The following is a 27,147-nucleotide window of genomic DNA, read 5'->3' as shown; positions in this document are numbered from 1 at the left end:
CCATGCGATGGAATGAGCTCCCGTTGCTTTATTACAGCTCTTGCTAACCTAGCAGTTACAAAGCATTCCAGCAAAAGTAGATAAATTGCTACCACTGGGATGGAAAGGTAAACAGTGTTTTTGTGCAAATTCAACTGGACCTAACTGTCCAGGGGTCCCTTAAAAAAAACCACACACACACACACACACACACACAGAGAGAGAGAGAGAGAGAGAGAGAGAGAGAGAGAGAGAGAGAGAGACGGTTTTATGTATTGAGTGGTATATAAATATAATAAATACAACATGAAAACAAAATTTATTTATTTGAGAAATTTATATACTGCCCTTCATCAATAGGTCACAGGACAGTTTACAACACAGCAACAAAGTAAACAACATAGTATACCTTCATAACATTATATTCATAAATATAACTCAGAGTATTAAGTCATGTGTAATAATACATAATGGAATATAGTACATAATATATAACGCATAAAGAGCAGCTTTTCAACTTATTCACTTTGACAGCCAGGTAATAATCTCCACATCTCATCCCATTCAAAAAAGAAAAAATATTATCCATTCAGCTCAGATGCAACTATTAAACATAACACTTATTTATCAACAGCATGAAAGAGAAGAGAGAAAGAGAGTGAGAGAAAATAAGTGCAAAAGTAGCTCCTAATCTCTCTCCCCGTATGACAGACCATCTTCAGTTATCTTCTGGGAGCGTTCATTTTCTCACCTAGCCTTACAACCTGGTAAATCTCAGCTTTCCACAAGAATCTTGCCAAGTTGTTGATGCCAAGATGTTTCTTTGTCACCTCCTGCAGTAAGTCCAGCTCTCCTCTCAAGAGTGAAATTCACCCATAGTGTGGGTAGAGTCTCTCCAGTCTATCTCAGGACAGCAGCAACTAAAATTGCTCCCTTTTCTTCATAAACTGGTTGCCAGACTCTTCAACTGAATTGCATCAGTGAATGGTTCTAGAAGCAGAATGCAGTGGAAACACTGCACATATCTCATAGGATTAGACAACTGGAGCCTAGGAATTAAAATAGAGACATCTGGTCTGGATTCATGTGTTGATTCTAATGGTTGCTTTTGGCAGAGTCGGATCCGCCCTACAATGGTTTGGTGTGCCCAGGCTGCATTTCTTCCAGCTTTGAAGATTGTCAGGACTCAGAGACTGTCAGGTGTAGAGGTGAAGAGAATCTGTGCATAGAGTTTGTGATGGCTAATTGTAAGTACTGTGGTTAACCATTGAGTCAGAGGTGGGAGGTGGACACAGTTTGCTAAGGTGTGTGGGTGGGTTGCTGTCTCATTCAATCTGTGGCTTCCTGCAAGAAAACATATAGTATGTGTACGGGAAGGGGAGTTTCCCCCCAAAAAATATTAGCATTCCAATAGCCTTTGCTTTGCATATAATGTGAGCGGGTGGTGCTGTGGTCTAAACCACTGAGCCTCTTGGGTTTGCCGATTGGTAGGTCAGTGGTTGGAATCTGCGTGATGGGGTGAGCTCCCATTGCTCTGTCCCAGCTCCTGCCAACCTAGCAGTTCAAAAGCACTGCGGTGTGAGTAGATAAATATTGCTGCAGTGGGAAGGTAAATGTTGTTGCTGTATGCTCTGGCTTCCGTCATGGTGTCCTGTTGCACCAGAAGCAGTTTAGTCATGCTGGCCTCATGACCCAGAAAGCTGTCTGTGGACAAATGCCAGCTCCCTCAGCCTGAAAGCGAGATAAGCGCCAAAACCTCACAGTTGCCTTTTACTGGACTGAACCGTCCAGGGGTCCTTGACCATCTTTACCTATATGGATGAGACTAGGTGTTGGCAAGATCTACCTTGCCAGGGCTGGATCAGTCCCACGGAGCCCCTCCGTGAGTTGGATAGCGAGTGCGCATGAGCGTACCCACCTGCGATCTCTGGCATTTGCCTGAGTCTGCAGATGTGCAGATGCGATTTCCAGCATCCTCGCAAGTCTGCACATGTGAAGACACAATTTCTGGCATCTGCGTGCGTGATTTCCAACACCGCGGAAGCGAGTCCCTGTGCTGTGACGTGACGCGCCACAGTGCGGTGCAGGAACTCACCAAGCGGGTTGTTCAGTTCTGGCTCATAGCCAGTTCTGGCTCATAGCTCATAGCCAGTTAAACGGCTTCTGTGTCCCATGGGGCGCCTGGATGAGACTATGTGCTTCTGCCTCTGGTGTGTACATGTATATGTGAAAGAGACAAATAATCTGTTTGTTAAATTACAAGCACACACCCACATATATATATACATACACACACAGAGAGAGAAATTTAAAGAGCCTTAAAAAAAAAGCCATGGATTTTGAATTCCATATGCATGTGGGTTGGGCCCCTGCTACATAAGAACAAAGTTGACTTTTATTTATTTATTTATTTATTAGGATGTGATTTTAACATGTTTCTATATGCACAATACAGTTTATAATGATTAAAATGTTCCCATTCTGTCTCCTGCACCCTGTGACCTTGGTATGACTATGCTTTTTTCTCTTTATTAGATGGCTTTTATCGTTCTCATACGGCTTTCAAAGGCTGTGCAACACGGGATTTTTGCAGGCTGGCAAGGACATCAGTGACTTATGATTACACTTTTGACAGAATCAACCAAGCACAATGCTGTCATACTGCAGCACCACCAACCTTGAAGAGTAAAGAAGTCCAACCTTGATGAGTAATTAGAAGATAGCAAAGTCTTCCCCTTTGACATCCATGATTTGCAGCTGCATTGGGGGAGGAGATTGCTTGCCTGATATTGGGAGTGCAGAGAAAGGGGGTTTCACAGGACTGCAGAGTCCCCTATTTGGCATTTAGTGTAGGATGAATGGGATGGAGGGATGGATAAGCTAAAGTAGAAAAGTGGGGCTTGGGTACTCTTCCTCATGATATTACAGTGTATGCTTAAACTTCTCTTGATCATGATCACAATAAAATGGTATGGCAAATAAATCTGTGTTCTGTGTCTGTATTTGTCAAATAAAGAATAAGCTCTTTTTCTCATGTTGAAGCCCTCTGGACCTCTCATGGAAGGGGCACATGAAGAATTTGCCAAATAAAGAGTCTTTGATGGTGTTGGGGATGGTGGTGAAGGGCAGTCTTTGCAGAGGGAAGAAATGGGTATGGTTACAAAAGTCGGGTGGCAAGAGCCCAGGGCGTTCCAGGCACTCACACAAGGTTTGTGCTCCTTTGGAGAACTGAGACGTATCAGAGAATGTTGTGGCTTTAAGAAATGTGGTTTCTTTGCCTATTTAGACCTTCATAGGCCTTTTAAAGTGGCATTGTACCCCACAGCAGTGTGGGCGGCCTTCTAGCAGCCTGCTCATAGAGGATCTCAATTCTTTTTCCTCCTTCTTCCTCCAGTCACCCTTGTTCCAGGGGTAGTTACCCTGGCAACCTTCCAAATCCCTAGTCTCAGGGCAGAGGGAAGCAGTTGCAATGCTCATGTCCCTCAATTGCCATCTATTGTTCTTTGATTGCCATAGCTCAGCCACAGGAATTCTTCTGCAGCTTGCATTCTCCCTTTATATCCCAAACAAGCAAAATCTGGTGGTTTTAGATTAAGGATTGTTTTTTATTTCCTTTGTTTCTTTTTATGGCCTAAAAGAGACAGACATTGTGGGCTTGGATTTAATTTGTTTCTAAACAGTTAAAATAAGATCGGGAAAGGCTCAGGCAAAGGACATCAAATGGATGGCTATTTATTTATTTATTATTTATTTATTTGGAACCTACAGACACTAGATATAGATTGCCAGCAATGTAATTTTCTATTCTTTAGATACGGAATAATGGGTGAGCTTTTGGAAGAAGATGAAGGAAGGGGGAAAGGAGACTTGGTTTGAAAGACCCTAAACCTTTATTTTGTTTTTTTTTATATTTTTATTTTAATGAACATATATAAGTGGATAATACAAGGTCCTTTTGAAGAGGCTGAAGAAAGAGACACACTGCTGAGAGAGATGATTTTTGGGAATGAAAAAGGAGTCTTTAAAAACTTTTGTTTGAGTTAAAAAAAGAAAAAAAATGGAAAAGTTGGAATTAAAGGCTTTCTTATTTCATTTTCTCTTTTCCTATAGCCTGGGAAACTTTGTGAATAAGCTTCAGTCAATGGGAGAAAACAGAAAACAAGAAATCAAAGCAACAGATAAGGGGAAAGCACAGTGTGAGAAAGCAGAGCAAGAGAATAAGGATGAAATATAGTGATACAGTGTGGTTGGAAAAAGAATTGCAGGGGTTTTTCTATTTTGTGCTATTAAGGTAAAGCGGGGAATATGCAGAAGAAATAATTTTGAGGAGATATGGAAGGTGTTTGTAGAATTAGTACTGTTGAAATGGAAAGGGGTCAAACCATTGCAAGTGGTGTTGAAATTTTGGGAGGTCAGATAGTCATAATGAAATGGTCCCAGGGGTTGGGTGCACGTTTCCCCCCTTATTTATTTGTTTATTTATTATTCAGATGATCAGGAGTTTTCTTCATCAGGCATAGGCAAATTCGGCCCTACACATGTTTTGGGACTACAACTCCCATCACCCCTAGCTAACAGGACCAGTGGTCAGGGATGATGGGAATTGTAGTCCCAAAACATCTGGAGGGCCGTATTTGCCTACGCCTGGTCTTCATCATTCTAGAAAGCTGAAGGGCCAGGAAGGAGTTTGAGAGGGAATTGATGCATGAACAGCCTTAATTGGAGGAAAGTATAGGAGCACTTTGCCAAGACCCAGGAACAACAGGTTCAGCACAGTGTCACAAATTGCTAGAATTCTAATAGCACTATACCATAATTTAAAGCACAGTGTGGAAAACAAATTAAATCTCTTCCCCCTCCCAAGAACTCCAAAGACACGTGTCTCCTAAGCTGTGCCAACCTCAATTTCACTACCCTGGATGTGGGAAAATGAGTGCCATCAGGTCACACTAGAATTCAAAGCTCAGTGCTGAAATGGGATTAGATTTCCAGAAGCCCAGGCAATTTAGCCAGATTTCCCTGAGAGTCAGCCACATGAAATTTTGTGAAAGGGGAGAGGGGTGTCTTTCCACAGTTTCCTTTGTAGTACAGTAATAAAATGCACAGTGACTCGAGTGCTAGATGTCCTCGGCCCCATTAAATCCACTTGGCATAAAGAATATGGTCACTTGCCCTTTAAAATAAGTTGGTAATACTTAAGTGCAGGGGTAAAGGTAAAGGTACCCCTGCCCGTACGGGCCAGTTGTGTCACTTAAGAGGCCGGGGGCCAGCGCTGTCCGTAGACACTTCCAGGTCACGTGGCCAGTGTGACGAAGCGAGTGTGGTGAGCCAGCACCAGCGCAACACACAGAAACGCCGTTTACCTTCCCGCTATAGCGGTACCTATTTATCTACTTGCACTTTAGGGGTGCTTTCGAACTGCTAGGTGGGCAGGAGCTGGGACTGAAAGACAGGAGCTCACCCCGCCGCAGGGATTCGAACCACCAACCATGCGATCAGCAAGCCCTAGGCGCTGAGGTTTTACCCACAGCGCCACCTGCGTCCCTTAGAAGTGCAGGGGTAGGGGAGATCAATAACCAGAAAAGCTTGTGGACTTTAGGGGCTGGAATGTACCCTAACACAGCTATATGTCCTTTGCTTTTGTTTCACGAGTGATGGTTCTGAAAGCCAAAGGCAGCGTGAAAGAAGTGAACTTTGGCGTTTGGACAATGAGAGAGAGGGAGAGTGGCAGCATCACAGATCTCCAGGAGGAGTTTTCTTTGTGTAATGTTAGTATTATATATTTATACAATACAAACACACAAAATGCCTCTGAAATGAAAATAGCATTTTTTTTTCTAATTTTGAGGTACTGAACACAAAAACAACAATAAATTTGCCAATTGGCTCCTGTTTCAGAGATACAAAGATGGTCACGTATAAATGACCCAGTGTGCATTGTGTACATAATTTCATTGCCAACAATGTACTTCACTGTATTTCAAACTCCAGATTGCCACATATGGCATCATATTGCATCAGCCAAACTGCAAGTGCAAAAAGGCTGCTGTGCTGGAAAAGAAGATGCAGCAACTTCAGGGCTGCCTAGCCACACTTGGAACAGCATTTCATTTCATTTATTCTATTTCTATGCTGCTTTTCACATGAGTCACAAAGTGGCTTACAAACAAACAATAAATAACAGTAACCTAACAGAACATCACAATTAGAGCATTAATCACTTGGTATAATTGACAATGATCAGTAAAGCAACTACTAAACATAACAAAAGCAACGACCGTCTCTAAAACATTGTTAACAAAATAACTAAAAAAATGAAGCAGCACAACCAGAACAAAGGTCATATTATTAGATTCACAAAGCACTACAGCACTCATAATCCACAAAACAATATTAAAAACATCAACAAACTAAGCACTGCTGAATTCAAATAAACACACACACACGCCCCACCTTCATGACCCACAGTCTTCCAATAAGTTCATCGAAAGATGCAACCATATAAAGCCCACGGCAGCACCTCCATTCTGAAGGTTCCTAGAGGGCTAGATGCGGAATTTGGGTGCCCCCTACAGAGGTGGAATATTGCCCCATGACAGGAGACAAACCCCTAGAGCAGGGGTCTGCAACCCACGGCTCCGGAGCCACATGTGGCTCTTTTACACCTTTGCCGCGGCTCCGACGTCACCTTCCCGCCCGCTACATTGTAAGGGGCATGTACGCTGGTCACTGCATTGAAAGGGGGCATGTATGCTGGTCACTGTTTTGAAAGGGAGTGAAGAACACACACACACACAAAGGTAACTTATTAATTTAACGTTTATTTCTATGAGGAGGAATAATTCTGAGAAAAATGACAAAAAAGTTATTTTTATAATGACGAGTTTTGCGGCTCCCAGGTTTTTTTTCTTCGGAAATGGGTCCAAGTGGCTCTTTTTGTCTTAAAGGTTGCAGACTCCTGCCCTAGAGGAATGTGAAGCAAGACTTTCAGGAACCATGCTGTGTCACTGGGGCTGCAAAATCAATTCCACGCGCTCACCTTCGACACCCATTTTGGGCCAGTGGAGCTAGGTCAGTAGTTGCCAACCTCATGATACACTGAGTTGGCTGCAGAAGATTCCTCTAACCATCAGTGGATGAAGAGACAGGAGGATATGGATTTGGAAGAATTGTTTTCCATTCTTAATGATCCAAGACAACTGATAGTGGATAAGTGTGCTGATAGCCCACTTGCTACCTTCCAAGGAAATGGTTTCAGGGAAAGGGAATTGCAGTGTGGAAAAGGCAACTTTAGAGTAGGAAGGAGTAGGAAGTACTTAAGCCATAAGGTTCCTGCCTTCCAGAGGCAGTGGTGTTGATCGATTGGTTCAGTTCCTACCCTTTGGAGAAAACAAGCTTGCTCCATCTTCCACATGACAGCCATTTGGATATTTGAAAATGGCTATCATGTCTGCTCTCAGTCACCTCTTTTCCAGGCTAAACATACCAAACTCCCTCAAGGGTTTCCAGACCCTTGATCATCTTGGTCAGGTTAACAGTAGGACTGTATGAAATCCAAGTCATGAGATGAGTCATGCATTTTGCAGTAGACTGACTTCTCATCATGACATTTTAAAGGCATTGAAACATAACATTTTATGTACATTACATTTAAAACTTTAGAACCAATGTCCCCACTCTGAGGTTTATGTATATATTAAGAAGCATAGGAGATAAAATTGAATCCTGAGGATATCCTGAGTTTGGCATAGGCCTGGTACAGTACATCTGATTTATATTATTATTTACTGAATTTTAAAACAAAGTGGAAATAGATCAAAACATTTTGTCCTGGGGGCCAAATGCAGCCCCTGCATGCCTCTCCATAGCACTCAGGAGAGGGGGTTGCAGGTGGTACATCACGCCCCTGCCTAAGGCCAAAAAGGGGACCTTGGAGCCAAACAAGTGGAGTCAGAATATTGGGATATCAGAAAAAGTTATCCTCTATTATGTGAAGAGTAGCATTTGCTTTTTGTGTAAGCCTACACAGGCACTCCCCCCACTCAAACTCTCTCTCTCCAGTTCAGACCAAAATATCAAGAGCTGAAGCTCTGGGATGCCTGGAGGTTGGAGGATGTGTGCAAAAGCAGCAGCAGCAGCAGCAGCTGCAATACCATGTGCGTCACCTGCTAGGAAGGGAGGTGGAGCAGCCTAAATAAAGCACCTCTGCACCTCCGCTCTCCTTGGGGCTTCATCCGCCCTCACTGAAGTCCACTTCAGGTACAGTGGTGCCCCGCAAGACGAACGCCTCACAAAACGAAAAACTCGCAAGACGAAAAAGTTTTTCATTTTTGAATCATTCCGCAAGACAAATTTCCCTATGGGCTTGCTTCGCAAGAAGAAAGCCCATAGGGAAATCTCCGGGGACCTCTTTTAAATGCTGGCGGTGGGGAGCAAAGCCTTTCGCTCCCCTCCGGCCTTCAGAAGAGGTCCAGGAAGGCCGGCGGGGGCCGAAAGGCTTTGCTCCCCACCGCCAGCATTTTAAAAGCGGTCCGGGATAGCAGGGAATTGTGCTGCGCTTTCCCGCTATCCCGGACCGCTTTTAAAATGCTGGCCGTCGGGAGCAAAGACTTTCGCCCACCGCCGGCCTTTAGAAGAGGTCGGGGGACAGACTGTCCCCGGACCTGGTCTGAAGGCGGTTTCCATAGGAACGCATTGATTAATTTTCAATGCATTCCTATGGGAAACCGTGCTTCGCAAGACGAAAATCTCGCAAGATGAAAAGACTTGCGGAACGAATTAATTTCGTCTTGCGAGGCACCACTGTACTTCAGGTACTCCTCCCAAGCCACGAGGACTCTCCTGCTTTCTCCCATTATTTCCTGGTATCCTGTTTATTTATTTATTTATTTTCCAGTGCTACAAGCATACACAGTCGCGCTTGCATAATTTGGGAACCCTTGTATAAAATGCCACAACAATTCTTCCCCTGCCCCCTTCTCCTTTGGCCAACATGCCTCCGCCTACTACTAGACTACTACCACTGCTGCCGCAACTTCATCTTCTACTCATTATATGCTAATAATTATTAGTATATAATATTTTTTGTCTTGTTTTCCTCTCTCCCTTTTTGCAGATATAAAAACCCCCATTAATTTATAAATCACCCCTCCAAATTCTATCACAGATCAGGAGACAAGAAAAGACAAGAAATGGAAAATGAAAAAGGGGTCAACACATGCTCTTTCAATTTGGATTTTGTTTTATTTTTTACTTACCTATAGGACTGCAACAAGATAATCCTGTGGAAAACCTCATCCCCAAACAAGGAGCTGTTGATTTGGGTAATCATGCACAGTATTTCGATGAAGGGGCAGATGCAGAAACAGACTGATGGGGAAAGAAATTTGGAAGGAGAGAGGAGTAATCATAATGTAGGCCTTGAAACTTGACAGTGGTTAACCTTGGCTCCTCAAATTTCAGTGGCACCCTGTGCACCAAAATCTGCCCCCACATCTCTCACCTCTTGTTGCATGTCATAGTTGCAGCATATGCTGCAGCACCCCAGAAGCTCTGCACCTGATGGAAACGCACCAGTCATGCTCCCCTGGATCCATCTTTGCACTGAATGTATCACAATCAAGTATCCATCTCAAAAGCAAATAGAAAAGTATATTATGAACAGTCTCATCTCTCTGCCTAAAACATTCCCAGAACTAGCAAGATGCCTGCTGTCTTGGACAGGAGTTGACATCATTACAGAAGTGTCAATTTTGAAGTGCTTCTGCTTAAAACATTTTAACTTTTGTTCCATCTCCTGGTTTAATAACAATGATAGTCTAATAGTTTGTAACACTTTATTATCATCAGGCTTGTCAATCAAAGACTTTTTACAGTTTGCTATTTCTTTTAATATGTCTTTTGATCTTTCACCTTTTTTTGGTAAGCACTTTGCTATATGAAGGAGCCTCTAATAATCATATTCCTAGCACCCCATACTGTATTTAAATCTGTACAATTCTCTATACAGTGGTACCTCTAGTTATGGACTCGATCCGTTCCAGGGTGCCGTTCGCACCCCAAAAAGTCCGTAATTAGAGAGCCGCTTCTGTGCATGCGCATAGCGTGATAGAGGGCTTATGCGCTTGTGCAAAGTGCACAGAACGCTTCTACGCATGCACGCGTGGTGAAACCCGGAATCATACACTTCCGGGTTTGCCACGTTCGCAACCTGAAAAGACACAACATGAACCTAACGCAACACAAGATATGACTGTATTTAACTCAAAGAAGTCAGTCAAACATTAAAATCACTTTTGCATTATCCCAGTCTTTCTAACAAGCTGTCATTCAGCTTCCATCTAAAAGTGGTATTTTGTTGGCCTTTAATCATACTAAATATCAAATTTTGATCTGATAAAGTGCTCAGTTGTATTTCAGTGTTCTTAAAACCACATACTATGGACTTTGATACCCATAACAAGTCTAGTCTTCCAAGGCTCATTCCTGGAGGAAGCTGGAGCAAGAGGAGGCAGGTGGTCAGGAGTGTCTTAATCATTAAGAAAGCTGAAGAGTCAGGAAGAGCAGTGGGCCAAACAGGGAAGCATGAAGAGGCTTAGTTGGAGGAAAGTATAGGCCACGACAAGGAGCACTTTGCCAGCACCCGGGAACAACAGGTTCAGCACAGTGTCACAAATTGCTAGAATTCTAATTGCACTATATCATAATTTAAAGCACAGCGTTGAAAACAAATTAAATCTCTTCCCCCTCCCAAGAACTCCAAGGACACGTCCCCCCTAATGTGTGCCAGCCTCAGTTTCACCACCCTGGGAAAATAAGTCCCAACAGTCTATGCTAGATTTCAAAGCTCAGCACTGAAATTGGATTAGATTTCTGGAACCTCATGCTTTTCCCCCAGATTTCCACAGTGTCTTTCCACAGTGGAGGTGTAGAGAATTAGAGGGCACAATGTACCACATGTGGTGGGGTTGCAAAGAAATAAAGAACTTTTGGGAACTTATATACAATGAATATTTTAAAAAAACTGTTCAAAATAACATTTAATAAAAAACCTGAATCCTTCCTCTTAGGCATAATGGCATCAGACATCCCAAGGGAGAAAAGAAGGATCTTTTTGTATGCAATAATGGCAGCGAGTACGCTGATTGCCAAGGAGATAAAACTCCATCAAAAGAGGAGTGGCAAGTAGAAATGCTTGAATACATGGAACTAGCATATATGACAGAAAACCGGTCAACCCCAAAGTTCAAAACAGAATGGGAGATCTATAGACAATATTTTAAAGAATTTAAAGAATGCTTCGAATAACTCTCAGAATTGAATAAGGTATAAAGAAGTCACACAATATTTAATAAAGACAAAGTTTATTGAAAAATAAAGGCAAGTAATTAAGAAAACAAAGAACCCATATCAAGGAAGTTGGAAGTTGATGGTCGAAACATTTTTGTGAATTTGTGATGTCTTGTTCTACGGCTTTTTGTTCTTGCCCCCACTATTGAGGGGGCTGACAAAATGGGACACATTGACCTCATATGTGATGTTTTCACCCCCCCTTAATAATTTTTTTGGGGGAGTACCTCACCCTCCTCAGTTGGAGAACCTGTCTAGCTGTTGTATACTAGAAACTGGTACCCAGAGTCAGAGGCATGCTGCCCTTGAGCCATCAGGACTAGTAGTCTTTGTGAAGAGTTATTGTCTGTGGAACTAATAAATAATAATAAATGGCTTACACTCGAGTGAGTGTTGAGGTATAAGTGATAGGGTTGCATGGCTGTCAAGTTATCCCCACTTGCTTTGAATTTAATTCTTCCCAGAAGCCAAGAGAGAGAGAGAGAACCCAGAGAATGTCTCAGATAAATAGCTTGGGGGATGAGGCTCATTTTGAAGGATGAGGTTGGTGTGGGTGTTGAGGCCCAAGTTGACATGGCCTTAGGTAAGTGTTGTCAAAATAGATCAGATGACAGAGCGGAGGTACAATCCATTCTACTCTTGCTAGTACTGTGATGCAACAGGGGGACATCTGAATAAAGATTCAGCAAGGGATTTCAACCACGTGCTTTAAAGGCCTTAGAGTCCTAGGAAAACAGGCAGTCCATACTCATTGTGACATTGTGCCAGTGTGGTGTAGTGGTTAAGAGCGGTAGTCTTGTAATCTGGGAAACCAGGTTCGAGTCTCCGCTCCTCCACATGCAGCTGCTGGGTGACTTGGGCTAGTCACACTTCTTTGAAGTCTCTCAGCCCCACTTACCTCACAGAGTGTTTGTTGTGGGGGAGGAAGGGAAAGGAGAATGTTAGCTGCTTTGAGACTCCTGAAGGGGAGTGAAAGGCAGGATATCAAATCCAAACTCTTCTTCTTCTCTTCTTCTCTGGCACAGGTGCCCACTGCTGTAATAATATTATTATATTGTTGAACACCACCCCAATCTCTGAGCAGTGTGAGAGTTTAGGGGTTCCAGGTGTTTAAGCAGGGTGTGTGTTACCTTTGGGAATGAGGAAAAGCAGACAAACCACTTTATGATGGATGGTTTATCATTACAACCTGAGCCTAACCACAGCATTAATTCTTTGAAAGGGTCTTGTTTTGCCTGTATCAACAGCTTTGGATTAAAACAGCGCCCCCTCCAATATCATGGATCTTTGTGGGCACCCCCAATATTTTTTCCAAGCTCACGTCCCTGTTCTATAGTCAGCTTCATTAGATGTCATTGAGTTCTATCAGAGGCTTAGGAAGGTTAGGTGGTACCCGGTGATACGGAAAATTCCTTGTCACACACCCCACACTTATTTATTTATTTTGTCTATTTCATATTTTCTTACAAATGTGGTTTATGGACCTCTGATAACAAGTAGGCAACTGTGGACAGATACTTAAATCTACAGGGTGGATTGTGTTTTGGCTTGTGTTATTTTATTTATATTTATTGTTTATTTATTTAATAAAATTTATTTTAAAAAACCTGCAAAGTGGTTTACCAAAACAAACAAACCAAAAACACCACAGCAGTAAAATCAAGAAAAATTAACAATCCTACTTTAAAACATATAAAAGCTAAAATATTAAAATTAAAATTACTTCAACTTCCTAAGCATCTAGATATGCTTGCCTAAAGAAGAATAGGTGGGGAGTTCCAAAGGGCAGGTGCTGTCACAGTAAACAATTCAGCACACATATTATGTAGAACCTGTAGTAGTGCTTGAAATTCCTGAAGGGGAGGTTTTACTCATTGTGATTTCACCATGCTCTGTGTTATCTGAAAAGGAAAACATTTATTTAAAAAACAGGACTGCACAGCAGCAATCTAGTCTCATCATGATCAGTGGGACTTTTCCTGAGCTGACGGTGCATAAGATGGGCTGCAAACCTATGCACTCCTTGCATCCAACTTGTACCTAAAAATCTGCACAAGCCTGCAGAATTGTAGAGTTGGAAGGGACCCCTGAGGGTCATCTGGCCCAACCCCTGGGGCAATGCAGGAATCTCAACTAGACTATCCCTGACCGATGGCCATCCGTCTTCTGTTTTTCCCCTCAGCCAGGACACACAACAACGGAGACTGGAGGTGGGGGAAAGATAAATTTTGAAAATGGAGCAGATTTCTCAGGCATGGACAGGAACAGCTAGAAGACATTACATAGAGAGGAACCGCACACGGGTATCCCCGCATGCAACATAACAGGCAGGGAGCCAGCTCAGATAGAGAGAACAACATTGGGGGAGGGGAGGAGAAAAGAGTACCAAAGTCAGCCCATTTTATCCTCTTTGGGATGGTGGCGCTAGGGCTCTGGGACCACCCTCCCCAAAATATTTACTTTTCTTCAATGTATTGTTACCACTGTTATTCTATAGTACAGATCCTTTTTAAATTAAACACTTTCTCTAAAATTAAAATGGCAGAAGTAATCAGTAACATAGATATCAATGGAAAGGCAAGAGAATAGTCCCTAATAGATACAAAGGAGGCACAGATACACAAGCACACAGAAGCAAATAATCCAGTCTTGGGGAGAGGGGTGGGAATGTACAGCTTGCAGATTTTAGCCTTGAGATGGGTGACTCAAAGGGCTTAAAAAATAAGTCTTGTGTCTAGGAATATTTGTCTGCAAAAGAATCAGACTGGTTGTCAAAAGTGTGAACTTCATTAATAGACCCTATTTAAAGGAATTGGTCTGTTAGCCACAGAATTGCTTTGCTGATTTTTCTCATCTTCTTTTAATTACACAACTGCTTTTGGGGGGTCCTAGCTTCTTGCAGGGAAGATATGAGTGTGTGACTGGGGGGGGTCCTAGCTTCATGCAGGGGATACTGGGAACAAAGGGGAGGCCGGCCTGCCGAGCGCCCAGGGCGGTGCTGAGCTGCTCCTCCTGGCGCCACGCTTGGGCAAAATGGGGAGGATGCACTGCCATTGTCTCTCATGCTCCACTTTTGGAGGCAGCAGAGGCTTTTCAGAGAGGGAAATTTGGGCCTGAAGGGGGTGAGCAGGACAGGCAGCGGCCTTGGCAGGCTTCCCCAGCAGCCTGGAAAGTCAGGCTATGTGAAGAAAATGAGAGTAGGCCGAATAGATTTGGCCTTGCCTTGCCTTCGCCGAGCCCCCAACCCAGCCGGCCAATCGGCTGCAGGCAGGGGGCGGGGCAAAGGCAAGACAAGGCCTAATCTACTCGGCCTAGTCCCATTTTCTTCACATAGGCCGACTTTCCAGGACCTGGGAAGCCCAGAAGAGGGTAGGGCAGTAGGGAGGTTCATAAAAAACTTTTTTAAAAAATAAAATGCCTGCCCCAAAAGGTCTTGTTTTACTACAGTAGGGATTATATAGCTATATCTGAAATTTCATACACATCAGTTAATATCTTGACCCTGCTCCACTGATTGAAAATTCAGCCTTCACAACATAGGAAAATGGCCAAGTAAACAGCTATTTTCGTGGACGAGGGTCAAGATATTAATTGATATGCATGAAATTTCAGATGTAGTTATATAATCCCTAGTGTAGTAAGATAAGACCTTTGGAGCAGGCATCTTCAAAAAAAAAGGTTTTTTATGAACCGCCCTAGTAGGGCAGTAATTGTTCCTTGATAATTTGTAACCCCTCTCCTTGATAGAACATGGGGTGACATGCCACCCCACCCCCGCTCCTACGCCCCTGGTTCTAGTATTATGAGAAAGGGAAAGAAACTTTCATGACTGCATTGGTGTGAATCCTTATTCTTATTTGTCGATATCTCAGCTACCTTTGAATAAATCTTCCAATATCATGATGCCATTATAGAAATATTAGGAATATTGTGTACAGTCTTTTCCCTTTAAAGGATATTGTGTAGTTGTAAAAGCTTTAAAAAAGGAGAAGCCAAAGATCAAGAGCATGTCCCTAATGAGGAAAGGTTACAAAATTTGGGACTTTTCACTTCAAAAAAAAAAAAAAGGAAGTAAGAAGCATGAAGAGGTGTACAAAATTATGGATGGTGTGGAATAAATGGATGGAGAAAAGTTATTCTTCCTCTCTCATAACACTAGAATTTGTGGGCCGTCAATGAAACTATATGTTGGAAGATTCTAGACAGATGGAAGAAAGCACTGATTCAAATAACATATAGTTAAACTCTGGAATTGGCTCTCACGGGAAGTAAAGATCACCACCAACGTGGATTTGTTTGATTGAGGATTATCGAAAAAAATCATGGAGGATAACGTTATTAGTGGCTACTGACCCAGATGGTCATGTTGTATCCCAACTGTTGGAGGCAGTAGTCCTCTGAATGCAGGGGTGTAGCATGGGCTACTGGTGCCCAGAACATGACAGTTGTTGCACCCCCTGGTGGACTGGGCAGCAGTCCATCAGTTTGCTGGTCTGCATCTAATCAATGGAGTCACCAGGGAGCAGAGATAAGGCAGAGAAACGTGAAGCCCTGAGTGCCGCTGTGCTCTCTTGCCCTCCTGTCCTTGCAGTTAGGCACTCTGGGCAATGCAAGGGGTTCTAGCAGTGCTATCCAATCTTCCTCTTCCTCCCACTCCCTCCTTCTCAAGCCCAGAGGTGGGGGGCGTGCAGGCATCCCTTCACTGGTCACAAGGAGAAGGAGGTGACACCACTGCCCCAGCCCTGAAGGTCCAGCCCAGATGTGGCTTGCCTCCCTGCACCTGTGACCTCAATAACCTGCTGTGGGGATGCCTTTGTTGCACTCCCTCAGAAATTTGCACTCCGGGCCACAGCTGCCTGGTCCCCAATGCTATGCTACTGTCTGAATGTTTGTTGCTGGGAATCACAAGTGGGGAGAGTGGTGTTGCTGTCAAGTCCTGCTTTCAGGCTTTGCACAGGCATCTGGTTGGCCATTGTGACAACGGGGTTCTGGAACAGCTGACCTGGTTCAGCAGGTTGATGTAAGCTCTGGCCAACTGAAGCTCGTGGGGAATCTAACATCAGCCAAATTTTAATTGCCTCAGAGTCTTACTCATCCAGTGTACCTGCTGAAGAAGAATGGATTCATAATGTACTTGCTGAAAAAATAATTTTGTCTAAAATAACCTAGCTGCTCATTAGGCTGAGTAAGCGAAGCTAAAAGAGATAAAAAAAATTGAGAGACTATGGTGCCCTTTTGTAATTTGTACCAGGGGTGAATAACCTATGTCCTTGGGGTCAAATGCAGCCCCTGCATTCCCACATAAGTTAGAGGGAGAAGACTGGGAAGAGGAGGTAGCTTCATAGTCAGCTGGGAGATTCTATGGCAGAAAGAAGTCTAGAAGCTGGCAAGTGGGAGGAGGGAGGTCAAAGGGCAAGATGAGCCTGGCTGTTGGAGAGTCATGGGTGTCTCCCCCTCCTGTTGTGACAAGTTCCTCTTCCTCCTCCCCACAAAAAACAGAAGAGGGATGAATAGGATGGAAGTCTCTGATTGCTTGGAAAAAACCCTGGAAAGTAGGAGACATAGACAGGTGTGGGGAGTCAGGGATCTTTAATCTCAGCAACTGATTCCCAAAGGGAATGAGTTGCTGTGCTCACTGGTCTGACACACAGTGAAGTCTGTGAAGATCATGTTTTTGCTAATAAAGAGTGAATTCCAATTTGAACTGTGTGGTTTACTGAGTATGTGAGACATACAGACAAATGACATATTGCAGACATGTCCAACACATCGATCGCTATCGACCGGTCGATTGCTGGATGGATTTTGATCGATTGCACTATGGCTAGGCAGAGCAGACTTTGCTCCTCCGTCACAACTGGGGCTCTCACTGTCCCATTGGCTAACGAGGCAACTGCAGGAGGAATAGAGTTCAATCTCTGCTTTTACCTCCCATTAGCTCCAGAGCGTGCGCCAGCAGGCTGGATGGGGCTTGTGAGGGGAGGGAGAGAGCTGCGCCTCCGCTATTGCTGTCCTGTGAGCACCAGAGCTTTGCTCTCTCACTTCGCTCTGCTAAGGAAACCTCCCTTGGCTGGGCAGCCCTTACTGGGTGCTTCAGGGCCTCGCTCGTAGGGGGGGCATGCAGCAGTCTGCCTCAGGAGCAAACTAAAGGTGGTGCGAAGGTGCTGATGTTCTGCATTTGGGACAAGGTTGGCTAAAAGGAGAGCGCCTTTCCTTCCTCCTCCATGCAGAGCATCCTGTGGCTTAATCAGCAGTCATCTTCATTTTAGGCAATGCATGGAAGAAGGCGATGAAATAAATCCGCGCTAAGGAAAGAAAGGGGTTTTTCCTTGCCACCAACAATGCCTTATTGTTTGCCTCTAAACAAAGAAACTGAAGTATGACAATGTGAAAGTGTGGTAGATCACTTCCAGTTTTTGATACTGGATAGTAGTTCACAGCCCACGTGAAGTTGGACATGCCTGACATATGGAACTGAATTTGGAAGGTAAGTAGAGGAATCATAAAGTAGACCTTGCCACTGGCTGTATCACAACCGAGTTTCTATCTCCAAAGGAAATAGAAATTTATATTGCAAAAAGTCCCCTTCATGGATCACTGCCTTGCCATGGCGAAGGGGCGTGAATAACTCAGAGAAACTATGAGCTATGCCATGCAGGGCCACCCAAGATGTGGAGAGTTTTGACCAAACGTGATCCACCTGGAGCAGGAACCGGCAAGCCACTCCAGTATCCCTGCCAAGAAAACTCTATGGACAAAGGCAACAGGCATATAAAAGTTATGATGCTGGAAGATGAGCCCCTCAGGTCAGAAGGCGTCCAACATGCTACTGAGGGAGAGTGGAGGACAAGTACAAGTAGATTCAGAGCTGATGAAGCGGTTGGGCCAAAGCCAAAAGGACGCTCAGTTGCGGATATGCCTGGAAGCGAAAGGAAAGTCCAATGCTGTAAAGAAAAATATTGCATAGGAACCTGGAATGTAAGAACTATGAACCTTGGTAAGTTGGATGTGGTCAAAAATGAGATGGCAAGAATAAATACAGTGGTGCCTCGCAAGACGAAATTAATTCGTTCCGCAAGTCTCTTCGTCTTGCGAGTTTTTCGTCTTGCGATGCACGGTTTTCCATAGGAATGCATTGAAAATCAATTAATGCGTTCCTATGGAAAAAGCCTTCCCCCGACCTCTTCTGGCGGGCGGCATTTTAAAATCGCCCGGGACAGCGGAGGACTTCTCCGCTGTCCGGGGCGATTTAAAAGCCCCTGGGAAGGCAGGCAGGGGGGACAAAGGCTTTCCCGCCCGGCCGCCCGGCTTCGGGACATCGTTCCGATGCCGGGTGGCTGGGGGAGGCGTTCCTGCCCCACCGCCCGGCATCGGGACGATGCCCCGAAGCCGGGCGGCTGGGGGAGGCGTTCCTGCCCCACCGCCCGGCATCGGGACGATGCCCCGAAGCCGGGCGGCTGGGGGAGGCGTTCCTGCCCCACCGCCCGGCATCGGGATGATGCCCCGAAGCCGGGCGGCTGGGGGAGGCGTTCCTGCCCCACCGCCCGGCATCGGGATGATGCCCCGAAGCCGGGCGGGGGGGGGAGGCTTTCCCGCCCGGCCGCCCGGCTTCGGGACATCGTTCCGATGCCGGGCGGCTGGGGGAGGCGTTCCTGCCCCACCGCCCGGCATCGGGACGATGCCCCGAAGCCGGGCGGCTGGGGGAGGCGTTCCTGCCCCACCGCCCGGCATCGGGACGATGCCCCGAAGCCGGGCGGCTGGGGGAGGCGTTCCTGCCCCACCGCCCGGCATCGGGACGATGCCCCGAAGCCGGGCGGCTGGGGGAGGCGTTCCTGCCCCACCGCCCGGCATCGGGATGATGCCCCGAAGCCGGGCGGCTGGGGGAGGCGTTCCTGCCCCACCGCCCGGCATCGGGATGATGCCCCGAAGCCGGGCGGGGGGGGAGGCTTTCCCGCCCGGCCGCCCGGCTTCGGGACATCGTTCCGATGCCGGGCGGCTGGGGGAGGCGTTCCTGCCCCACCGCCCGGCATCGGGACGATGCCCCGAAGCCGGGCGGCTGGGGGAGGCGTTCCTGCCCCACCGCCCGGCATCGGGACGATGCCCCGAAGCCGGGCGGCTGGGGGAGGCGTTCCTGCCCCACCGCCCGGCATCGGGATGATGCCCCGAAGCCGGGCGGCTGGGGGAGGCGTTCCTGCCCCACCGCCCGGCATCGGGATGATGCCCTGAAGCCGGGCGGGGGGGGAGGCTTTCCCGCCCGGCCACCCGGCTTCGGGACATCGTTCCGATGCCGGGCGGCTGGGGGAGGCGTTCCTGCCCCACCGCCCGGCATCGGGACGATGCCCCGAAGCCGGGCGGCTGGGGGAGGCGTTCCTGCCCCACCGCCCGGCATCGGGATGATGCCCCGAAGCCGGGCGGGGGGGGAGGCTTTCCCGCCCGGCCGCCCGGCTTCGGGACATCGTTCCGATGCCGGGCGGCTGGGGGAGGCGTTCCTGCCCCACCGCCCGGCATCGGGATGATGCCCCGAAGCCGGGCGGGGGGGGAGGCTTTCCCGCCCGGCCGCCCGGCTTCGGGACATCGTTCCGATGCCGGGCGGCTGGGGGAGGCGTTCCTGCCCCACCGCCCGGCATAGGGACGATGCCCCGAAGCCGGGCGGCGGGGGGAGGCTTTCCCGCCCGGCCGCCCGGCTTCGGGACATCGTTCCGATGCCGGGCGGCTGGGGGAGGCGTTCCTGCCCCACCGCCCGGCATCGGGACGATGCCCCGAAGCCGGGCGGCTGGGGGAGGCGTTCCTGCCCCACCGCCCGGCATCGGGATGATGCCCCAAAGCCGGGCGGGGGGGAGGCTTTCCCGCCCGGCCGCCCGGCTTCGGGACATCGTTCCGATGCCGGGCGGCTGGGGGAGGCTTTCCTGCCCCACCGCCTGGCATCGGGACGATGCCCCAAAGCCGGGCGGCGGGGGGAGGCTTTCCCGCCCGGCCGCCCGGCTTCGGGACATCGTTCCGATGCCGGGCGGCTGGGGGAGGCGTTCCTGCCCCGAAGCCGGGCGGCGGGGGGAGGCTTTCCCGCCCGGCCGCCCGGCTTCGGGACATCGTTCCGATGCCGGGCGGCTGGGGGAGGCGTTCCTGCCCCACCGCCCGGCATCGGGACGATGCCCCGAAGCCGGGCGGCGGGGGGAGGCTTTCCCGCCCGGCCGCCCGGCTTCAGGACATCGTTCCGATGCCGGGCGGCTGGGGGAGGCGTTCCTGCCCCACCGCCCGGCATCAGGACGATGCCCCGAAGCCGGGCGGCGGGGGGAGGCTTCAAAAGCCGTCCGGGGGCTTTTAAATCGCCCCGGACAGTCCCGGGGCGATTTAAAAGCCCCCGGTTAGGCAGGCAGGGGGGGCAAAAGTCTTTGCCCCCCCTGCCTGCCTTCAAAAGCCGTCCGGGATAGCGGGAAGCGCTTCCCTGCTATCCCGGACCGCTTTTAAAATGCTGGCGGTGGGGAGCAAAGCCTTTCGCCCCCGCCGGCCTTCCTGGACCTCTTCTGAAGTCCGGAGGGGGGGGAAGGCTTTGCTCCCCACCGCCAGCATTTAAAAAAAGGTCCCCGAGATTTCCCTATGGGCTTTCGTCTTGCGATGCAAGCCCATAGGGAAAATCGTCTAGCGAAGCGTCGCAAAAACCGAAAAACCCTTTCGTCTTGCGGGTTTTTCGTCTTGCGAGGCATTCGTCTAGCGGGGCACCACTGTATTGACATCCTGGGCATCAGTGAACTAAAATGGATGGGAATGGGCGAATTCAGTTTGGATGACCATCATATCAACTACTGTGGGCAGGAATCCCGTAAAAGAAATGGAGTGGCCTTCATAGTCAACAAAAGAGTGGCAAAAGCTGTACTGGGATGCAATCTCAAAAATGATAGAATGATCTCAATACGAATCCAAGGCAGACCTTTTAACATCACAGTAATCCAAGTTTATGCACCAACCACTGCTGCTGAAGAAACTGAAATTGACCAATTCTATGAAGACTTACAACACCTTATAGAAATGACACCAAAGAAGGATGTTCTTCTCATTATAGGGGATTGGAATGCTAAAGTAGGGATTCAAGAGATAAAAGGAACAACTGGCAAGTTCGGCCTTGGAGTTCAAAATGAAGCAGGGCAAAGGCTAATAGAGTTCTGCCAAGAGAACAAGCTGGTCATCACAAACACTCTTTTCCAACAACACAAGAGACAACTCTACACATCGACATCACCAGATGGGCAGCATCAAAATCAGACTGATTACATTCTCTGCAGCCAAAGATGGAGAAGCTCTATACAGTCAGCAAAAACAAGACCTGGAGCTGACTGTGGCTCAGATCATCAGCTTCTTATAGCAAAATTCAAGCTTAAACTGAAGAAAGTAGGGAAAACCACTGGGCCGGTAAGATACAATCTAAATCAAATCCCTTATGAATACACAGTGGAAGTGAGAACAGGTTTAAGGATTTAGATTTGGTGGACAGAGTGCCTGAAGAACTATGGATGGAGGCTCGTAACATTATACAGGAGGCAGCAACTAAAACCATCCCAATGAAAAGGAAATGCAAGAAAGCAAAGTGGCTGTCTAAGGAGGCCTTACAAATAGCAGGGGAGAGAAGGCAAGCAAAATGCGAGGGAGATAGTAAAAGATACAGGAAATTGAATGCAGGTTTCCAAAAAAATAGCAAGGAGAGATAAGAAGGCCTTCTTAAACGAGCAATGCAAAGAAATAGAGGAAAACAATAGAATGGGAAAAACCAGAGATCTGTTCAAGAAAATTGGACATATGAAAGGAACATTTCGTACAAAGATTACCATAATAAAAGACAAAAGTGGAAAGGACCTAACAGAAGCAGAAGACATCAAGAAGAGGTGGCAAGAATACACAGAGGAATTATACCAGAAAGATATGGATGTCTCATACACCCCAGATAGTGTGGTTGCTGACCTTGAGCCAGACATCCTGGAGAGTGAAGTCAAATGGGCCTTAGAAAGCACTGCTAATAACAAGGCCAGTGGAAGTGATGATATTCCAGCTGAGCTATTTAAAATTTTAAACAATGATGCTGTCAAGGTGCTACACTCAATATGTCAGCAAATTTGGAAAACTCAGCAGTGGCCAGAGGATTGGAGAAGATCAGCCTACATCCCAAAGAAGGGCAGTGCCAAAGAATGCTCCAACTACCGCACAATTGCACTCATTTCACACGCTAGCAAGGTTATGCTTAAAATTCTACAAGGCAGGCTTAAGCAGTATGTGGACCGAGAACTCCCAGAAGTGCAAGCTGGATTTCGAAGGGGCAGAGGAACCAGAGACCAAATTGCAAACATGCGCTGGATTGTGGAGAAAGCTAGAGAGTTCCAGAAAGACATCTACTTCTGCTTCATTGACTATGCAAAAGTTTTTGACTGAGTCAACTGATTGGTTCAAAATTGGGAAAGGAGTACGGCAAGGCTGTATATTGTCTCCCTGCTTATTTAACTTATATGCAGAATTCGCCATGCGAAAGGCTGGGCTGGATTAATCACAAGCTGGAATTAAGAAATATCAACAACCTCAGATATGCAGATGACACAACCTTGATGGCGGAAAGTGAGGAGGAATTAAAGAACCTTTTAATGAGGGTGAAAGAGGAGAGCGCAAAATATGGTCTGAAGCTCAACATAAAAAAACTAAGATCATGGCCACTGGTCCCATCACCTTCTGGCAAACAGAAGGGGAAGAAATGGAGGCAGTGAGAGATTTTACTTTCTTGGGCTCCATGATCACTACAGATGCTGACAGCAGTCACGAAATTAAAAGACGCCTGCTCCTTGGGAGAAAGGCGATGGCAAACCTAGACAGCATTTTAAAAAGCAGAGATATCACCTTGCCAACAAAGGTCCGTATAGTTAAAGCCATGGTTTTCCCAGTAGTAATGTATGGAAGTGAGAGCTGGACCATCAAGAAGGCTGATCGCCGAAGAATTGATGCTTTTGAATTATGGTGCTGGAGGAGACTCTTGAGAGTCCCATGGACTGCAAGAAGATCAAACGTATCCATTCTTAAGGAAATTAGCCCTGGGTGCTCACTGGAAGGACAGATCGTGAAGCTGAGGCTCCAATACTTTGGCCACCTCATGAGAAGAGAAGATTCCCTGGAAAAGACCCTGATGTTGGGAAAGATGGAGGGCACAAGGAGAAGGGGACGACAGAGGACGAGATGGTTGGACAATGTTCTTGAAGCGACAAACATGAGTCTGACCAAACTGCGGGAGGCAATGGAAGACAGGGGTGCCTGGCGTGCTCTGGTCCATGGGGTCACGAAGAGTCGGGCACGACTAAACGACTAAACAACAACAACCTTTACCAGTCGTCTTTAATTTTATGTGTCCAATCTTGGAAGGAGTCTATCTCAAAAAGGCCCATTTTTTCCACCCAGACTTTCCTATACTTGGGAGTAAAAACTCCAATTTTTCTTCTTTATACTTTTTCAAGTCTGGATGTCCCAAATGTTCCTACTTCCAACTTCGTCCAATTCTTGATTGTCCTTGTTGTTCTTGTAGATCTCTCTCCTCTTCCCCCCCCCCTTTTCCCTTCCTGTTTACCTGCACAGATGTTCCAATTCCAAAAGCTTCTAAGTTTCTCTGCAAAGGCTCTGTTATTCAGGAACAAAACATAATGCCAAGTTCCTTCCATTCTTCAATAGATAAGTCTATTGTCTGCTTTAAGTGTGTGAGCCTCTGTAGCCAAAATAGTGTTCCATTTCTGCAGTTTCCCAGGAGATAAAGAGTTCTGATCAAATTCAATGCCAACAACTTGTAATGTCCCTCAGCTCCTCTAGGTGGATTGCAGTAACTCAGTTCTCTTCCAGATCACAACCACCAGACATAGTAACTTGTTATTCCTTGTTTTAAACATTTTAAATCCAAATTGTAACAAATGTAACCGGTAAAGTCCTCGCAACAAAGTTCTTTTTGTTCTTCTGCTTTGACAGCTCTTTGACAGCTGTCAAAGCCTCTCTTTGTCTTCTCCCGGCGCTCTTGTTGGCAAGGTGATGTCTCTACTTCTCAAGATGCTGTCTAGGCCTGTCATTGCCCTTCTCCCAAGAAGCAGGCGTCTTTTAATTTCGTGGCTGCTGTCACCATCTGCAGTGATCATGGAGCCCATGAAAGTAAAATCTCTCACTACCTCCATTTCTTCCCCTTCTATTTGCCAGGAGGTGATGGGACCAGTGGCCATGATCTTCGTTTTTTTGATGTTGAGCTTCAGACCATATTTTGCGCTCTCCTCTTTCACCCTCATTAAAAGGTCCTTTAATTCCTCCTCACTTTCTGCCATCAAGGTTGTGTCATCTGCATATCTGAGGTTGTTGATATTTCTTCCGGCAATCTTAATTCCGGCTAGGGATTCATCCAGCCCAGCCTTTCGCATGATGAATTCTGCATATAAGTTAAATAAGCAGGGAGACAAAATACAGCCTTGTCGTACTCCTTTCCCAATTTTGAACCAATCAGTTGTTCCATATCCAGTTCTAACTGTAGCTTCTTGTCCCACATAGAGATTTCTCAGGAGACAGATGAGGTGATCTGGCACTCCCATTTCTTTAAGAACTTGCCATAGTTTGCCGTGGTCGACACAGTCAAAGGCTTTTGCATAGTCAATGAAGCAGAAGTAGATGTCTTTCTGGAACTCTCTAGCTTTCTCCATAATCCAGCGCATGTTTGCAATTTGGTCTCTGGTTCCTCTGCCTCTTCTAAATCCAGCTTGCACTTCTGGGAGTTCTCGGTCCACATACTGCTTGAGCCTTCCTTGTAGAATTTTAAGCATAACCTTGCTAGCGTGTGAAATGAGTGCAATTGTGCGGTAGTTGGAGCATTCTTTGGCACTGCCCTTCTTTGGGATTGGGATGTAGACTGATCTTCTCCAATCTTCTGGCCACTGCTGAGTTTTCCAAACTTGCTGGCATATTGAGTGTAGCACCTTAACAGCATCATCTTTTAAAATTTTAAATAGTTCAGCTGGAATACCATCACTTCCACTGGCCTTGTTATTTGCAGTGCTTTTTAAGGCCCATTTGACTTCACTTTCCAGGATGTCTGGCTCAAGGTCAGCAACCACACTACCTGGGGTATACGAGACATCCATTTCTTTCTGGTATAATTCCTCTGTGTATTCTTGCCACCTCTTCTTGATGTCTTCTGCTTCTGTTAGGTCCTTTCCACTTTTGTCCTTTATTATGGAAATCTTTGTACGAAATGTTCCTTTCATATCTCCAATTTTCTTGAACAGATCTCTGGTTCTTCCCATTCTATTGCTTTCCTCTATTTCTTTGCATTGCTCGTTTAAGAAGGTCTTCTTGTCTCTCCTTGCTATTCTTTGGAAATCTGCATTCAATTTCCTGTATCTTTCACCATCTCCCTCGCATTTTGCTTGCCTTCTCTCCCCCGCTATTTGTAAGGCCTCATTGGACAGCCACTTTGCTTTCTTGCATTTCCTTTTCATTGGGATGGTTTTCGTTGCTGCCTCCTGTATAATGTTACGAGCCTCCATCCATAGTTCTTCAGGCATTCTGTCCACCAAATCTAAATCCTTAAACCTGTTCCTCACTTCCACTGTGTATTCATAAGGGATTTGACTTAGATTGTATCTTACCGGCCCAGTGGTTTTTCCTACTTTCTTCAGTTTAAGCTTGAATTTTGCTATAAGAAGCTGATGATCTGAGCCACAGTCAGCTCCAGGTCTTGTTTTTGCTGACTGTATAGAGCTTCTCCATCTTTGGCTGCAGAGAATATAATCCATCTGATTTCGATGCTGCCCATCTGGTGATGTCGATGTGTAGAGTCGTCTCTTGTGTTGTTGGAAAAGCGTGTTTGTGATGACCAGCTTGTTCTCTTGGCAGAACTCTATTAGCCTTTGCCCTGCTTCATTTTGAACTCCAAGGCCGAACTTGCCAGTTGTTCCTTTTATCTCTTGAATCCCTACTTTAGCATTCCAATCCCCTATAATGAGAAGAACATCCTTCTTTGGTGTCATTTCTATAAGGTGTTGTAAGTCTTCATAGAATTGGTCAATTTCAGTTTCTTCAGCAGCAGTGGTTGGTGCATAAACTTGGATTACTGTGATGTTAAAAGGTCTGCCTTGGATTCGTATTGAGATCATTCTATCATTTTTGAGATTGCATCCCAGTACAGCTTTCTCCACTCTTTTGTTGACTATGAGGGCCACTCCATTTCTTTTACGGGTTTCTTGCCCACAGTAGTAGATATGATGGTCATCCGAACTGAATTCACCCATTCCCGTCCATTTTAGTTCACTGATGCCCAGGATGTCAATATTTATTCTTGCCATCTCATTTTTGACCACCTCCAACTTACCCAGGTTCATGGTTCTTACATTCCAGGTTCCTATGCAATATTTTTCTTTACAGCATTGGACTTTCCTTTCGCTTCCAGGCATATCCGCAACTGAGCGTCCTTTCGGCTTTGGCCCAGCCGCTTCATCAGCTCTGGATCTACTTGTACTTGCCCTCCGCTCTTCCCCAGTAGCATGTTGGACGCCTTCCGACCTGAGGGGCTCATCTTCCAGCGTCATATCTTTTATATGCCTGTTGTCTTTGTCCATGGAGTTTTCTTGGCAGGGATACTGGAGTGGCTTGCCGGTTCCTCCTCCAGGTGGATCACGTTTGGTCAAAACTCTCCACTATGACTTGTTCATCTTGGGTGCCCTGCTCGGCATAGTTCATAGCTTCTCTGAGTTCTTCAAGCCCCTTCGCCACGGCAAGGCAGTGATCCATGAAGGGGTAAAGGACTATGGCTTAAATAAAAGTGGGAGCTCC

The 27,147-nt window shown here is 46.4% G+C and overlaps 1 protein-coding gene across 3 annotated transcripts in view; it reads left to right on the top strand.

Moving 5' to 3' along the window:
* Positions 1-27,147, top strand: part of LOC309376163 (phospholipase A2 inhibitor gamma subunit B-like) — a 46,807-nt gene that overhangs the window by 6,081 nt on the left and 13,579 nt on the right. For 2 of the 3 annotated variants that reach the window (XR_014171069.1, XM_081922392.1), the window contains exons 4-5: positions 1,095-1,226; positions 2,515-2,873. Coding sequence is in view for 2 of the 3 variants with exons in the window: in XM_081922392.1 (XP_081778518.1) it covers positions 1,095-1,226; positions 2,515-2,684 (302 nt within the window). In the remaining variant the exon portion in view is untranslated. Of the gene's footprint in view, positions 1-1,094; positions 1,227-2,514; positions 2,874-27,147 lie in introns of those variants that run through there. The other variant, XM_081922393.1, reaches the window with a different exon arrangement.

Source organism: Podarcis melisellensis, assembly GCF_964234715.1.
Source record: "Podarcis melisellensis genome assembly, chromosome: 8".
NCBI classification, from domain to species: Eukaryota; Metazoa; Chordata; class Lepidosauria; order Squamata; family Lacertidae; genus Podarcis; species Podarcis melisellensis.
The sequence above is the reverse complement of the archived record's forward strand: the minus strand, read 5'-3'. Positions and strand labels throughout refer to the sequence as shown.